General features: G+C 42.8%; 1 protein-coding gene across 4 annotated transcripts; it reads right to left on the bottom strand.

Annotated features, from left to right (window-relative positions):
• Positions 1-462: 462 nt before the first annotated feature.
• Positions 463-17,253, bottom strand: AMZ2 (archaelysin family metallopeptidase 2). Of its 4 annotated transcripts, none has more exons than XM_083727718.1 (7): positions 16,995-17,253; positions 11,371-11,653; positions 8,618-8,791; positions 5,547-5,675; positions 2,816-2,979; positions 1,387-1,563; positions 463-617 (listed from the first exon to the last, which is right to left on the bottom strand). In XM_083727718.1, exons 2-7 carry the CDS (start codon positions 11,651-11,653, stop codon positions 471-473), a joined length of 1,074 nt encoding a protein of 357 aa, XP_083583844.1. In that variant the 5' UTR covers positions 16,995-17,253; the 3' UTR covers positions 463-470. The 4 variants fall into 4 exon arrangements, with proteins under 4 accessions (XP_083583844.1, XP_083583843.1, XP_083583845.1 ...); XM_083727717.1 differs by lacking the exon at positions 16,995-17,253 and adding an exon at positions 16,393-16,752; XM_083727719.1 differs by lacking the exon at positions 16,995-17,253 and adding an exon at positions 16,116-16,390.
• Between the last annotated feature and the right edge of the window lie 456 nt (positions 17,254-17,709).

Below are 17,709 nucleotides of genomic sequence, written 5' to 3'. Positions count from 1 at the left end.
AAAGCTAAGGTTTACTTGATCCATCTATATTGTATGAATGTTCTCTGATTAAAAAAAAGTTGTGTACATCACTCTGTGCCAGAGCCATTGCTTGTTTTAGAATTCCAGATTTTCAAGGTATGTAAATGTTACACAACTGTCCTGCAGGTAGATATTGGTAAGACTGCCAATCAAAAGGGGGACAAGTATGAATCTCTGGTGTTAGTTCTTTGGATTTTAACGTAGCTGAAGTATTTTGAAATGTTTTATAGAGTTTTCTCTGATAGCTCAGAACAAAGAATTAAAGTAAGTAGCAAGGGGAAACCTTGCTCACAAAATAAACTCACTAAACTTTTAAGGACAAGTTGTTTAGTTTCTAACGAAAGAACTAAACAAATCATTCATTCGTTCATCACCATCTCACATTTTAGCAGCTGCCCACCACTGAAATAAGAGTGTTCACTTTAACATTACCTACACCCCAAAGGATTTTACTTCTGTAGAACTTCTAGGCATTTGGAAATCCAGTCATAGCTTTCTTTAAATGCTTCCAATGGTTTCTCCAAACTTGGCCTTGCTTCACTGCTAAGCCCTTCTTCTGTTCCAGTAGCTTCTTCCTCCATCCATTTCTGCAGTGCCTAGGAGAAATCCAAACACTAACTAAAAGTCTTATATAAAATGGTTGTTTCAAATAAAATAAACAGTTAAGATAAACCAATTGGTTTGGCATGGAACCATGATTATGCACCAACAATGACTTCTTTTGTGCATTTTTTTTGACCACAGCTTTCTCTAGGGCCTTTCAGTTTATTTGTGCTTTTATTTGTTGAAGATAAGAAGACAAAGAGAAGCAAAGAAACAAACCGTAGCAGAAGAAACACAAAGAAATATTTCTTCAGGCTGTGTGTGGCAGATCTGTGGATTTATCTCCTCATAAAGAAAATAGTGTGTTAAAATATAACCAGTTCTTAAGCAGTTCAGTGGCTTATTGACATTCACCTCTCAAAATCTAGGGTGGATCTGGGTTGAGGACTGAGAATCCTCAACAATCTAATCTCACAATCTGTACAGGGTTGTTTGTACAAGGAGGCAGTGTGGGATGGGGGTCACAGAGGAGAAAGTGATAACTTGTCTCTTAAGTTATTTCATTTTCAACATTGTTATGCTGTCCCATAAAAAAGTTCTCTGTGTGGTGTACAATAAATAAGCAAAAAATACTTTATCTGTTAAATACAAAAGGAGACGTAAAATCAAAAGCTACATTAAATGCACACACCCCCAACCAATAAGTTGAGAGCAGCCTGCAGTAGTTCCTACACTGCTGGGGTAACACTTGCCCATGTTTAGTTTTAGAGTAAAAGGCAAAAAGGATGGATGTCTCCAACCTGAATGGCAATCTTTTTATACCTTGTATCTTTCCAGAATGTTGAAGCCAAGGGCAGACTGTAGCTTGCGCAGACAAATGGGGCAAAGGTCCAATGGGCGTCGGTCCGATTCCTCCAAATGGTTGGAGCCCTGCATGACGCATTCTAACCACTGGCAGTGATGCAGCCCAAAGATGTGCCCAATTTCGTGAGTCAGGGTCTGAAACGCAGGACCAAATGAAACAAGGAACAATTGGAGCGTGTGTTCTAAGGACCTGACATTCCCCATGGCACTACATATAGGGAAGCTTTTTAATGTATGATGTTTCTATATATATATTGGAAGCTGCCCAGAGTGGCTGGGGCGACCCAGTCAGGTGGGAGAGGCACAATCAATCAATCAATCAATCAATCATAAGTACTGTATTGTTAGCTCTTTTCCAAGACAAGGTATACACTTAACGGTGATAAAATTCTTGCTCTTTCAGGGAACTTGAACTTGCTGTTACGCAGAGCATTACGCAATAAACCCTCCCAAAACAAAACTTGATATTTTCACTTCCCCAACAAAAACTGTTTATGTATTCTGCGCACAGTGGCTTCCACAGGAAAGGCTTGCTTATGCAGAGCTCCAGCCACATCTGCTTCCCAGTTAAACCAAAACGGTTAACTGTGAGCTGACTACAGGTTTGTCCGCGCTTCTGCTTATCCCACAATTTCTAGGCATGGGTCCGAGCAGTTCTTCATTAGCCCTACCGCTTTCCCCGAGAAAAGCCACAGTTTACTGCTGAATCGGAACAAACAACAATCTGCAGGGGGGAATGTCCAATTGACATTTGTTCCAATTCAGTGGTAAACAATGGGTTTTCCTGAGGGAAAGCAGGGTGGATGAGCCTCATTGCCTTAAGAGGGAGGTGAATTGAGCGGCCTATTCTGAGAGGTTTCGTGTAAGTAAAGCCAAAGTAAAGCAGCACATCCAAGCAACATGAGCCTCCCAAACACCACACACAAGACAAAAATGTTGAACTCCTAATAAGACTAAATAAATAAACAATGTATTTTTCTGGAGCTCTGCTAAACATCCAGTTTGTTATTCTAGATCCAAATACTCCCTTGCTAGGGCTAGGCCATCAAGCCACAGTGAAGTGACAAAACTGGGATTACTGTATATCATCATTTTGGTTTACTGCCAGCAACAAAGTATTATGTTATTTTGTGGTTGTATGCCTTTTAGATAGATAGATGATAGGTAGATAGATAGATAGATAGATAGATAGATAGATAGATAGATATTAAAAAGGAGTATAGAAATGGCCTTAAAGAAGTAAAATAAATAAACAGTGTTAAGTCCACTTACTTTAACGGAATTAAAGTATTAAAGGAAATTAATTAAAGAATTAAAGGAAATGTGACTAAAACACAATTTCATTTATATGCGGAAATGTAGTGCTAGGAATCTAAAGCACACCCACTTTGCAGGACCTCAGAAGCAGCTTGCTTGTGATCTCAGGGGTATAGTAGCCATCAAACACAGAATAGTCAGATGGAGGAAGCTTCTTTGTAGTCTTCAGTGTGCCTTTGTAGTTTGCAGTGTAAAAGTCGCTGTCATACCTGGCAAAGCTGAAGATCCCCATTCCTTAACAATGCAAAGAGGAAATCAAATTAAGACTCCCACAAAGGGCAGACGGCTGTGGTGACAGGGTAATAGCACCAAAATGCTGAATATACTACTGGAAAAGCAAGTACAATACTTCTAGAAAGTCAGAAATGAGGCTTCCTCCCCTCTTCCACCTAGAAGTGACATGGGGGAAACTTACCCATAGGCCCCTGTTGACATCAGTCCAGCTACAAAAATGTTTTTGCTCAGACACGTGAGCTTCATAAGGTCCTATGGTCTCCCTAGAACTCCTGGGGCCAGCTGTGGCTTCACAGCAGTCATCTCTAAGAAGAATTCCAAGTTTGATGTGGGAATGGAACATGTACGACTAAGGTCAGGCTGAGAAAGCATGGGTGGGGCTGGGAGTAACCACAGAACTGCAGCCCCACTGCAGCACCCACCCTTAGCTGCAACTTGCTTCAAGCAAGTTGATGGATAGCATTTTTATTTTATTTTTACATTTGAATCCTAAAGGTAAAGGTACCCCTGCCCGTACGGGCCAGTCTTGACAGACTCTAGGGTTGTGCGCTCATCTCACTCTATAGGCTGGGAGCCAGTGCTGTCCGCAGACACTTCCGGGTCACCTGGCCAGCGTGACAAGCTGCATCTGGCGAGCCAGCGCAGCACACGGAACGCCGTTTACCTTCCCACTGGTAAGCAGTCCCTATTTATCTACTTGCACCCGGGGGTGCTTTCGAACTGTTAGGTTGGCAGGCGCTGGGACCGAACGGCGGAAGCGCACCCCGCCGCGGGGATTCGAACCGCCAACCATGCGATCAGCAAGTCCTAGGCGCTGAGGCTAAGGGAGTCAGGTGAAGGGAGGACAGGCCTCCTGCACTTTTAATAGTTTGTGTAGAGATGGGAGTTTTAGCAAGTGTACTTGCATTACTGAGTTTCCTACTGAAATGGTCTCTCGTGTGTGACTAATAAAGTTGCAGGAGTCCAGCCCTCTTCTGAATCTGGCCACTCTCCTCTTACCTTAGGGAAATGACTTGCTCAAAACTCAAACCACTTCATCGCACTCAAAGGAAATTTGTATTTTGCATAGATTTGTATGGCCCTCCTCTGAACTTGGTAAGCGCTGTTGTTCATTAGCACACCTCAAGGTGGTGTGTTGCAAAGGCCAGAGTTTCAGGAAGGGGGTGGTAGGTTTTATCATGAAAATTATACATGAGGAAATGGATATCCCTGACATCTATACCTATATCTGAGTGTTGTTGTCCTCCGAGTTGCTTTTTGCAAAAATGAGAAGAGACCCAATCTCGCCTAGTTTTATCCTCATGGTCCAGAATGCCCTACTGTCCTAGACAGAGCAGGAGACTTCATTATAAAACTGTTTTGTATGTGCTATTGCCACCCCTCTGTGGTCAAGAGATGTACTGCAACCCTCTTGCAAATCCTCACTCCCTCTGCACTGTTTATTGGACCTTTATTGAATCGAAAGAACCCAGCAGAACCTTTTCAAAAGAATAATTCATTTTCACAACACCAAGCTGGAAATTCTGCAGAAACATCTATCATCTCCGGTTTGAAATCCACTGTCCGGTTCATACTAGCATGGGGCCTTAAAAGTTTCTGTTCAGCTTACTTATAGTTACTGCCAGTGCCTTAAATGTGAAGAGGCTGGCTCCGCCATTCAAAGGCTGGGAAGGTAGGGAACGATGTACACCAGGAGTGGAGAAACTCAACCCCCAACAGCCCCAGCCAAGAAGGCCAATGGTCAGGGATGATGGCTGGAGAGCCACAGGTTTCTGACCCCTCATCTACATAGTCAGAGCCATGCTGGATCTGCACAAAGGCTTCTAGGATCCTGTGTGAGTAAATAATGCCATTAATCTATTCCAGAAGGCTCTGTGCTGTGTGGAGGACATCCTTCATTCTCACAAGCTGAGCTCTGCTATCATGGCCATGCAGTCATGCATCACACCCTGTCCTCAAGTGGGATGCCTGCAGCTTCAGAGTTGGACTTCAGCTTGCCAGAAGGAAGGATGCCAATCTGAATTCCATCTGTGGCAAAGTTTAACACTGACAACACAGGGTTGGCAGCGGAACAGGATGTGTGGCACAGCTCCCTCAGAAGCAGCCTCATTTTCAAAGCTTTCTTTCTTCCGCATCATGTGCACTGATAAATAAGAAATGCTTTCTCCTCAATGTGTGTTGTATTTTAATATATAAATACATATACAAAAATAAAAAGTGCACTTTTGGAGCAGCCCCACTGCTCAAAAAATAGTTGGCTTGTCTTCAGTCTTACAGTGGTACCTCTGGTTACGAACTTAATTTGTTCCAGAGGTCTGTTCTTAACCTGAAAGCGTTCTTAATCTGAGGTACCACTTTAGCTAATGGGGCCTCCTGCTGCCGCGGCACAATTTCTGTTCTCATCCTGAGGTAAAGTTTTTAACCCAAGGTACTACTTCTGGGTTAGCAGAGTCTGTAACCCGAGGTACCACTGTACTGATGTTTTGTGCAAAGATAGAAGAAGCTCATTATCAAATTAGTCATATATAGTCTTGATGACTTAATATAACAATAAACAATGTATATACCTTCAGTCAAGGAGGCTTGGCCAAAGACGAAATTCCAGGAGTCCTTTGGGTAAAGATCTATCATGGTTACTCCCACAATACAAAAAGCATCCTTTGGCTTTTTTTTCTTTAGGTAACTCAAGAGGTGACCTGTATGAACAACAGACGTAGGTCTCTCTCAGCAGAAGCAAAAGGACAGGAGATTGTAAATGCCCTAACACAGTGATAGCATAACCCAGACGGCTTTTTAGAGTGTTGTTTGTGCTGTACTTATTGTACTGTTTTGTTGTTGTTAGCCGCCCTGAGCCCGGCTTTGGCTGGGGAGGGCGGGATATAAATAAAATTTATTATTATTATTATTATTATTATTATTATTAAGCTATCAATTTCTATTAAAATTAATGTGACATTTGCAATGATAATAAGTAGAGATGACATCACCTTGCCAACAAAGGTCCGTATAGTTAAAGCTATGGTTTTCCCAGTAGTGATGTATGGAAGTGAGAGCTGGACCATAAAGAAGGCTGATCGCCAAAGAATTGATGCATTTAAATTATGGTGCTGGAGGAGACTCTTGGGAGTCCCATGGACTGCAAGAAGATCAAACCTCTCCATTCTTAAGGAAATCAGCCCTGAGTGCTCACTGGAAGGACAGATCGTGAAGCTGAGGCTCTAATACTTTGGCCACCTCATGAGAAGAGAAGACTCTCTGGAAAAGACCCTGATGTTGGAAAAGATGGAGGGCACAAGGAGAAGGGGATGAAAGAGGAAGAGATGGTTGGACAGTGTTCTCGAAGCTACCAGCATGAGTTTGACCAAACGGGGGGAGGCAGTGGAAGACAGGAGTGCCTGGCGTGCTCTGGTCCATGGCGTCATGAAGAGTCGGACACGACTAAACAACAACAACATACAGGGGGGAAACTATGGTAGAGAGCAGGGCAAAGAGATTTCCTTTATTGTGCCCTCCAGTATGTCTCCTCACTTTTGGAAGGTTTTTTTTTTTGGCTTGATGGAAGAGGGCCCAGGATCTGAAAGCTCTCAAGTCCCTGTGATGGCTTACAATCATAGGGCTGTAGAGTTGGAAGGGACCCTGAGGATCATCTAGTCCAACCCCCTGCAATGTAGGAATAGGCAGCTGTCCCATATGGGGATGGAGCCTGAGACCCTGGTGTTATCAACACCACGCTCTAACCACCGAGCCTACCGCATTTAGAATGCTTCTGACCCAGGGGAGGCAAATTTTGCTCATCCCTTTGTAAGCGCTGAAGTCATCGTGCAAATTTGTCTTGGGTTCCTGCCCAGGCTCCATGAAACGTTCAGGACTGAAGGGCAACAGGATGAGCCTGCCTCCTCCTTGGGCTTGGGCTGGGCTGGAGGGAAGCAAGAAGTGAGTGTCATGGTTTCCTTTCAGCCGCCCACTTCGAGCACCAGCCAGCTGAGAGCTTATGCCTACACACTTGCTTTCCACACTTGCTTGTAGCCTGTGCCTACACATTGCCCTGTACACACATTGCCCAGAGACTGCTTTTGGCGGAGGGGAGGGGTGTTCCCAAACCCACTATTTTCCAGCAGCTTTAGAGGGTCTTAATGCTAAGCCATGCTATACAAAAGGAATATCAGATACCTATGTCCTTTACCTACCACCGAGTTAAGCATTCTCCACAGAGAAAAGCAGCAAAACCAACAAGTCTACTACTCGGTTTACCACTAAGCAAATGAAACTGCAGTTTTGTACTCTCCCATTTTGTTTCCGCACAGGCCTCTATCTATAGCGCCGGGGGAAAGACACAGCCAGAATTTCCCTCCAGATATAAATAATTTTCAGTTGAAAAGGAATCTAGCCGTCATAACTCTTGCTTACTATCAAGAGTCTACACAACAGATTTTAAGACAGTTACAGTTAATGTGAATAAGATCCAGCCAAATACAATAAGTAACAATAAGTAATGGTTTGTTGTTATGTGAATAAGCCAGGGAGAGTCACAGAACTGTGCACCCTTCTTCATTTCATCTCCTTATGTGGCATGGAGAACATTGGGAAGTTTTTGCTTCTGCTTGTACCGAAGTAGAGTTTACTATTATGTCAGAACTGAGACAAACTGTGGTTTGCCTTAGCTATGGTTAACTGAAACAAGCATTCTGTGGACCAAGCTAGGTGCTGAGGGGCCTGTCATCTAATCTTCTACGCTTTATTTTTCAAGTTGAAAGCAGCTACAGCAAGATGGAGTGGCTCTTGGGGAGAGGGTATTTAACCCTCTCAACCTCCAGTGTTGTTTTCCTGCTTTAAGGCAGCAAACCTATACAGCCAGTTGACTCAGTATGGCTTATTCTTAAGTATGCATGTACTGAATAGGACTGTAAATCACAAACACAACCTTCCAAAGCTGTTGTTTGTCCCACAGCTGGCAAAACCATACAAAAACTGAACAAGAGCACTAGTACTGGGAGGAGCCATAACTCAGCGGAAAAGCACATGCAGACGGTTCCTGGTTCAATCCCAGGCAACTTCAGTTAAAAAGATCACATAGCAAGACCCTGAAGAGCAGCTGCCAGCCAGAGTAGGCTATAATGGGCTGGACAGAGAAATATTCTCAAATCTGAAGAAGCTTCCTAGGTTTTATATTTCTAAGTGTTGCTCTTTGCAACTGGTGTGAACTGCCAGTCACCCTTCTTGCCTTCATGGTTAAGAACTGCACAGAAGAATGACAGGCTCACATGGAAGAATCCCAAAGGCTCAATGCATGAAGCTGACATAAAATCCACGAGAGTTTGAAGACTTTTGGAGTACCTTCTCATTTGCTTTCTGATTACAGCCAGTCATTCAGGAGTAAGAATTCTCAGTGTTCTTACTTGCTAAAAAGAGTGCCATGATGCTATTTTAACACAGCTGAGATTTATAAGCTAGCTCACAGAACTGGCAAAATTGATTTAACGCCATGAGAAAGTCCCAATCGGATGCAGGGGTACGCATACCCCTAAACATTTTGTGAATCTAAGTTTGGCCTCATTGAGGGGCAGTATTTCAATATGAGTAGGAAAATGAGAGTACCCCTAAACATTTTTTAAAAGAAAAAAAAAAGCACTGCTCATACCTGCATGAATCTGCAGATTGTGTGTGTTTTCATTGATCCTAAAAGGGCAACCTGTGTGTGAAACTGGCACTGGTCCTAGGATTCGTACAATCAAGCCGTAGTAAAAGGCTTCACAGTAATCCTTCAGCCATTTCATGTAGACATCTGTGCTAACTCTGGAATCTCCAAAAGAACCTACCAAAAAACAGTGAAGAAAAGCAGCATGTTATAGCTTCAGCTATATAGTTCTGCCCCCCTCCCACCTCAAACTACATGAAGAGCTATTGTATACATAGTACCATTTTAAAATATGAGATATGGGTTTGCATTCAATATAGTGCTAAAGAAATGCAAACATTTCTGCTTGAAAAAGAACAATCTTCCCTCTCCTCCCTCCCCGATGTGCTGTCTTAGAAGTTCTTGCAACGCTTTTGAGCAGATTTGGGGAGGGCATGGAGGGGGGGGAGTCATGTTGTGCTAGCGAGAATCATTGTGCTGGCTTCAGTTACTACATTAATTTAGTTGAATACATCCCATGATTTGTAGTATTTATCTTGTCTGGCTTTAGAATAAGACTCTGAGATGTGCACCATTAGTCTTGTTTTAAAAATGAGGAACAAAGGCAGAGAGATAATGGTTTGCCATAGACCATCTAATGCAGGAATGGCCAACGTGGTGCCCTCTAGATTTTGTTGGACTACAACTCCCACAAGCCCAAGTAAGCATGGGAAAAGGCCAGAGATAATGGAAGTTGTAGTCTAACATTTGGATGGCACCATGTTGGCTATCTCTCATTTAATAAGTCATAGGGCAGAAGGTTCACAATGCAGAGAAATGTAGACTTATTTATTGGGCAGCAAGCCATACTGAATTTAATTAGACTTACTTCTGAGTAAACATGTACACGGTTTATCTGTCTGTTTATATCCCACTGGGCACGATATTTATCTCCTGCATATTTTGGTAGGGAGAGCCACATTGTCTTGGCTGCCATTCCAAATAGTAAGCCGGGGTGGGGGGCTGAGATAAAAGTGAAAAGGGGTGTGTTGGCAAAATTATCCAGCACAGTCACAACTGGCTATCAAAGCCAGGAAACATTATCTGAGGGTCAAATTTAGATTTTCCCTTTTTAATGGCATACAAAAAGCAAAAACTCTACAAAGGCAAGCACTCAAAAAGTAGTGAAGGTTAAAATTATGGTTGTATATATGATGGAAGAACACAGCAGACATGCTTAAATTCAATTTATTGCAATGGGATATACCTGTACACTTAAGTCTGTTGATATCAGTGGGACTTTTAAACAAAGTAAACAAAAGTTTGAACTACACTTATATAACTAGGACACCCTTTTTAAAGTTCTTTTGCTCAGCAGTAGAGTGCATACTCCTCTCTGAAATCTTGGAGAACTGCTACCACTCAGTGCAAACTAGAGGTCAGAAGACTTTAGGCTTGTGGCCCACCTTGTTTTTTACTAGAACATCAAGAACCAAAGCCATGTGCAAAATACATACATTAGTTTGGATAAATGAGGGTGACTATAAGCAAACTCTGAGCTTAGGAATTTGTTTTCAATTCTAGAACTCAATTTTGCTCACAGTCCTTTCTCACAAATGACCACTCCTGTTTAAAAAGGTAAAAGTAAAGGACTCCTGACAGTTAAGTCCAGTCGCGAACAACTCTGGGGTTGCAGTGCTCATCTCGCTTTACTGGCCAAGGGAGCCGACATTTGTCTGCAGACAGTTTTTCCGGGTCATGTGGACAGTATGACTAAGCCGCTTCTGGTGAAACCAGAGGAGCACACAGAAACGCCGTTTACCTTCCCACCAGAGCGGTACCTAGTTGCACTTTGACGTGCTTTCAAACTGCTAGGTTGGCAGGTGCTGGGACCGAGCAACGGGAGCTCACCCCGTCGCGGGGATTTGAACCGCCAACCTTCCAATCGGCAAACCCCAGGCTCAGTGGTTTAGACCATAGCGCCACCCACCCGCGTCACAAATGCCCACTCCTGTTTAGCTTTCTTTATTTCAGCAGTCTAATTTAGGTATAAGAAACCGCTATGTTGTTGCTACTGCTAGACAACTGAAAGTCAGACTCCCTGGCTAGGCATAACTTGCAAACCACCCAGAGATCTACCAGTAGATCCTGATCTACTTTCTGCCCACTTCTGAGCAAGACGTTCCCCAGGACTCTATGTAAAGCAGGTTTCTATGCTTCTCTCTTTTTTTAAAAAAAAATATTTAATTTTCCAACATACATTTATAGTATCCAATCTAAATTTATCACATATTTTCTCTTTTAGACTATCTGAAATGTGTATGTGATGAGCAAATAACGCTAGTGGGATTTCAAGAAGTTCTGTAAATGATAGAGGACTATTGTATTGATGAAAACTAAGTATGTGAAGGTTTATAACATGCAATATAAAATTAGGTTTCTATGCTTCTCATGTACCTCATCCCCATCTACCAATTCCTATGTGTCATGAAACACTTTCTAGACTTCAAAGGACTGGATATACAATAAGGCACATGGTGAGGCTTCACGGGTGTCCTTTGCCAACCAAGTGCACTCCAAAATATGAGTGATATCTGCTGCAATGTCCAAGGGCTCTGTGGTAGATGGGCACAGTGTTCAAAGTGAAAAGGCTTCCCTGAAGGTGAAAAGCTTGAAAAACCCCAGCTTAATTAGTTCCTATTTAATGACTCATTAAAGAACCTGCCTAACTTGGTTAGCATGCTTTATTGGCCATAAGGTTCTGTAGGCAGCATTACCAATGGGCTGAACATAAATCCGATTTTTCTGGGGAGTTGGTGTCTTTCTGCAAGGGTCATGATAAAACTGTGCAAAATCCTGGGTGGGTTCTGGGTGTGAGGAGATCCAATCCGACTCAGAATGCAGTGTGATGGGCTTGAAAAGAACACTGCCTGGCCGAAATGCTTCATTTAGCAAACACTTCTCCTTAGGGTTAAACTTCTCATAAAGTTTTGCAAGCTGTGTGTCCTTGGAAACCAGGGCTGCCTTCAGCACCTCCTCAGAATGTTTAATAACCTTCATCTAATGAAAGAGAAAGACGAAAAGTGTTACAACATCTGCATTTCACATGCACACATTTTTTTTTATTTTAAACTGTTCCCTTTCTTCCATCACTCCTCACAAGCTCCTATTATTCCTTTCATGATTAGTAACTAGCCACCCACCAGCCATATTTTGCAGCTTGCTGCTTACTCAGCAACCATCAAGTCCTACATATGCAACATTCAGCTTCCTCATTCCTGTCCTATTTCCATACCCAACCATCATTTCACAATCAGCTTCTGCTTTTGGACAAGACGAGCATGTGAAAGGCTTGCTACAAACTCAGTCGTCAGCCTAGTTCCATACAATGTTCACTGGGTCACTACATCCCAACTTTCACAAAAAAAAAATAAAAATCCAGCCACATTTACATCAGTCTGAAACCCACATTGTAACAAGATCTAGGTGGTTCTTAAATCCAGTTACAATTCATGACGTCTGTCCTAATGAAATCGAAGCAGTGGTTTATTAAACTTGTCACTCTGTCTTCAACCACAGCCCATTCTGAACATCTGAGAAACATTAAACAGCACAGGAAACCCATTCTATCATGAATGGCCTTTTAAAATCACATATTAATGATCAGCAGAGCCATCAGTACAGGATGTTGTGGTATGTTCTTATCTTCCTCTTCTGACATGCGTGTGTTTGGGGCAGGAGAAGGGGAGAGGTGGAGTTCGAGAAGAAGTCCCAGACCCTGAATCTTCCCTAATGAGAACAGCAAGACACACATGGCTTTGAGAACTATCTGTATGATTTACCAATTTGCTCATTTAGGTAGGCATTTCTGGCTCTGCGTTTTCAGACTATGCCTCAGAATATTTAGAGGGATGCTATAGGAAAATCCCAGTAGAAAAGCGGCTTTTTATATGTGGCAGTTGAAGATCTATACCATTATGTACTATATTGTCCTTTGTATTCTGAACTGAGAGCTAAGTATATTCTTGAATTGTTATGTAAGATGACTGAAGCAGACTACTGAGTGAAGATCACTTATTTGTTGTCTGACTTGATAAGTTTGTGACAAACAACATGGCAAGATTTGCAGTTGCTACCCAAAAACTAAGAAGAATGTTCATCAAGGATACTATGGTGGACTACAAAGATCTGATCATCAATGAAATATGGAAACGTGTGCTTTGGTTTGGATTTTAAGATATACAGGTATATGTATCAATTGGCTAATACTGACTTTTAATGGTGTATCTAGGCACATACCGTATAGCATGGATAGGATGTATACAGTGGTAAAAAAGGTAAAGGTACCCCTGACTGTTAGGTCCAGTCGCGGATGACTCTGGGGTTGCGGCGCGCATCTCGCTCTATAGGCCGAGGGAGCAGGCGTTTGTCTGCAGACAGCTTCCGGGTCATGTGGCCAGCATGACTAAGCTGCTTCTGGCGAACTAGAGCAGCGCACGGAAACACCATTTACCTTCTCACTGGAGCAGGACCTACTTGCACTTTGACCTGCTTTCAAACTGCTAGGTTGGCAGGAGCAGGGACCGAGCAATGGGAGCTCACCCCATCACGGGGATTCGAACTGCCGACCTTCTGATCAGCAAGCCCTAGGCTCTGTGGTTTAAACCACAGCGCCACCCACACCCCATGTACACAGGTTTGGTTTAAGAACAGCTTAGTTTATGAACCACTTGGATTAAGAATGCTGCAAACCTGGAAGTAGGTGTTTTGGATTGTGAACTTTGCCTTGGAAGCAGAACATGTTTCACTTCCTGTTGAGTGTGTTCTATTTGTAAATTGAGTCCCTCACTGCTATGGGAAAGCACACCTTGGTTTAAGAATGCTTTGGTTTAAGAACAGACTTCCAGAACTGATTAAGTTCGTAAACCAAGGTACCCCTGTATTTATTTTTAGTGACGGTTTGACCATGATGATCCCAAATGACCAGGATGGCCACAACAACAAATAATTTCTATTCTGATTTGTATTTTACCTGAGTCTGTTGTAGGTGCCATTAAAAACTCCAGGAAACACCAAAAGATTACTTTAGGTCTGTTCAAGAGCTTGGGCCTGCCCAATGGAAGTTTAAAGGAAAAAAAGAAGGAAAAAACCATTGACATCTTAACATATCCCAAACTTCTTTCAAAAGTTCTCTCAGTTTCAAAAACAAATTGCTACATGACTTGGGTGGGTAAGAAAAGCTGCTATTTTACACACATATTCCAAAAGCCACCTTGCATGCATGAAGCTAAGGGTTCCAGACTGGGTGTCATGGGAGCACTTCTTAAGGCACACTAGCTTCACCTAATTTTTCAGAGCTTGTTTCCTGAAACAATTTTCTAGAATTTATTGTTTGTTTGCTTATTTAATACATGTTTCCCTTGCCCTTCCTGCTATCAGAGCTCAGGACACCTTGGCAATTAAAAGCCATAAAAGTCATCATATGAACAGGTGATGGACTATATGGAATTGGCAGAAATGACTGGCAGAATCCGAGACCAGGGAGAAGAACCGGTAGAAGAAGACTGGAAGAAATTTAAAGACTATTTACAGAAACATTGCAAAATTAAGGAATGTTAGAAGGATGCTGAAATGAAGTTATATGGTTTTAGCAGTAATGTTATAGAATTAAGTGAAATTGGATTAAGAACAGGTGAGAAAGTAAAGATACAATATATTGAGATAAATTATTATGATAAAAGCAAAAATGGAAAGGATTTGCTGAAACAACTAACTGAATTAGAATACAAAAAAGGGAGGTGTGAGGAGGTCAGGGAAACAAGTAAATGAAAGAAAAGATATGGAAAGATTGATTTGTTTTTAATTGTTTCTATTTTTCTTTGTATTGTGTATTTTCTGTTTTCTTTTTCTTTTTGTAATTCTTTGAAATTTTAATAAATATTATTTTTTAAAAAAGAAGTCATCATATGAACACAACCTTAAAAACAGTAGCTACTCATCATGCTCAATACAGTAGAAAGAAATAATATGCTGTCATTCCCAATCACCCTTCCCCAAAGGCTTAGCCAAGTATTTCTTTATTTTTACTGTTAGCAAAAAGAAGACAGTTATATAGATCAGCCACAGTTCTGTGAAGGTGGTTCTGACAGAACAATGAAGCTGCTTAGCAAACCTCTTCATCATCTAGCCTATAAAATATAATTTTGTGCCTATATGCATTGGACAGTGTGCAGTTACCCAGACCCCTTGCTATTTTATTCTGAGCAAATCAGCTGCCATTGCTATACACTTACAAACACATGGCAGGACCAGCTTCAGGGGCTCCTTGGGCAAGATGCACCAAATGGGCCCCTTTTCAGAATGGATTTACCTCCTCCTTCCTTCACCCCTCTGCTGACCTCTCACTCTTGTTCCCCCAGAGCAGCCTTTCTCAACCTGTGGGTCCCCAGATGTTGTTGGACCACAACTCCCATCACCCCTAGCTAGCAAGGGATGATGGGAGTTGTAGTCCAACAACATCTGGGGACCCAAAGGTTGAGAACTGCTGCCCCAGAGGGAAGGCACAAGGCAAGTGAAGGAAGCTGCTCTGTCTTCTCACTTGTATGCTCAACGGGGACAGGTGAGCAGGATGTGACAGTGAGGAGGAACAGCGCTAGGAGGTGGGCATGTGTGTTAGCAGTGGACGCTGCTTTTTGTTGAGATTCCTGCATTGCAGAAGAGGACTGGAGGAAATTTAAGGACTATTTGCATAAATACTGTAATATAAAAAATTAGAAATTACTTGAAAGAAACAAATAGGCCTAGAATTAAGCTAAGTTATAATTAAATAAATGGGATTTAGAATGTTAAGAAAAGTGAATAAGATGGACTATAATTGGAAATTGTTTTAGTTTAATAATGATATTGGAAAGCTGTTACCTTTAATTACAAGGAAACTCAAAAGGGAGGGATTTGAGGAAGCCAACCAAGATGTTTAAAAGGTTAGATTTGTGAAGAATTAAGTTTGTTGTTATTGTTTATCTGTTTATTGTTCCTTCCCCCTCCCCCCTCCGTTTTTGTGTATCATTTTGCTTTGTGGTTTGTGTTATCATTGTGGAAAAATCTAATAAAAAATTATTTTTTTTAAAAAAAGTTTCCTGCATTGCAGGGGGTTAGACTAGATGACCCTCGGGATCCCTTCCAACTCAACAATTCTGTGATTCTCTAACTTTTCAAGAGACTGCATTTAATATTTCAGTTTCCGGCTAAGTGCGTGTGCTTTATATTTGACTTGGTTTTCTAATGTTTGGGTTGTTTTATTTGATGTTTTAATATAGGTTATAAACTGCTTTGAGATTTCCCCCCCTTAAATATATATATATATATATATATATATAGAGAGAGAGAGAGAGAGAGAGAGAGAGAGAGAGAGTCTGTCTGTCCGTGGGAAATGGGGACTCTTGGGAGGGCCTGAGCAGTTGGCACCCCTGACCCAGTACAATACACCCCCCCCCTGCCCTGACTGTGACACTTCCATCTTTACCGGAACTCATGGGTGTAACCAAGGGGGGCAACTGCCCCCCAAATCAATCAAAATCAATACATGAAGTTCTGCCCCCCCCCCCGTAACAAAAGCCTGTCCCCTCCTTAACAAAAATCCTGGCTATGCCCATGCTAAAAGGCCCCCTCCGTCCCTCCCTCAAGCGTCGTCCTCGGGGCCCTCTGCTTTGACACCCACACCCAAGCACCTCCCCTCACAGCTGAACCCCCCCAAAGCAACGCGCCGCTTCCGCGGGCCGCCACGCCCAGGCGAGGCCTACCTCCTCAGGCACGCCCCTCTCTCATAGCCGCGGCCCACACGGCCCGGCTCGGCCTGCTCCGCCCTTCTGCGTCGGCCGCGAAGCCCGGCTCGGTTCCAGCCGTTGCCAGGCGGACTGAGAGGGCGGAGGCCGGGCGGGGAGGAGGGCTTGCTCGGGTCTTCTCCAGACGCGAGGGCTCTGCTCCCGGATTCGTAGCCCGGCCGGCCGTGAGGGAAGCAGCAGGCCGGCTGGTCTGCCTTCCTGCCTCAGAATATGCAGGGCCTGGTCGACGGGAGAGATGCTGCCATCCCCTCTTTGGAATATATATATATACATTTACGCCTACGCTAAGGCACAGGCATAGGAGCTAACTCCTAGGGGGTCGAGGTCCCTTCGCCCCCCCCCCCCCGCTACAAAAAAAATAAAATATTTGAGGGGGTCTGCCCCCTCCCCTAAAACAGTTTGATGGGCATTGCGGCCCAAAGTGGCTGGGGAAACTCAGCTAGATGGGCGGGGTATAAATAATAAATTATTGTTGTTGTTATTGTTACTGTATTATTACTATTATTATTATTAAAATGTTGTGGGTGCACCCCATCATGTGATCGATTATGCAGGCTTACCTGGGCCTCCCCCCGCTCCCAGAATATATTATTCAAGTTGGCACCCCTGGGCACAATGCAGTCGCACGCAGGTAGTGAGTGTCTCTAAGCATGTGCCAAGTGCATTTCTCTCAACGCTGTTTAAGGGGGCTGCTGCCATGGGCGTATCCAGGGATTTATGTTGGGACATCCACCTGTCATCCTCCTCTGTCTGGCTCTATCTAGCAAGATGCGGAATGAAATGTCTCCACAACAGCTCTTTTAAATTACTTTCTTTTCACCCCAAGCGCTCAGGAAAATCTGTCCAAATCTTCAGTAGTTTGCAAACTAGGAAGTTACCGATAAATAAAAACAATTGCATTCATGAGATTAACGAGTATATTTTGCAAAATTACAAGGAACATGCCTTTTTCCATTTTATTTTAAAATCTATAAACTAAAACAAGCTTTCTTGGATTTGCCAAAAACCTTTTCAGCACTTCCTTCTCAAATTCCTCCTTTTGCCCCCATAGTTTTTCTGTGCACACTCAGTAAGCATAGCCGATTGAGATGCTCCAGTCATCTTCCAACAGTAGCCAGGTCTGTACTCTCTGCAAGAATGACTGCTCTGTGGTACAAGTGACCACAATGAGCATTTTCATTTCAAATATTTCAATTTTTATTTATTTTTATTTATTTGATTTAGGGGCAGCTTTACCCTCCCCCCTCCAGCTACTCCCATGGCTCTTGCTGCCAA

Source organism: Podarcis gaigeae (assembly GCF_964106915.1).
Source record: "Podarcis gaigeae genome assembly, chromosome: 2".
In the NCBI taxonomy this organism is placed as follows: Eukaryota; Metazoa; Chordata; class Lepidosauria; order Squamata; family Lacertidae; genus Podarcis; species Podarcis gaigeae.
This window is presented reverse-complemented; position numbering and strand designations above follow the sequence as displayed.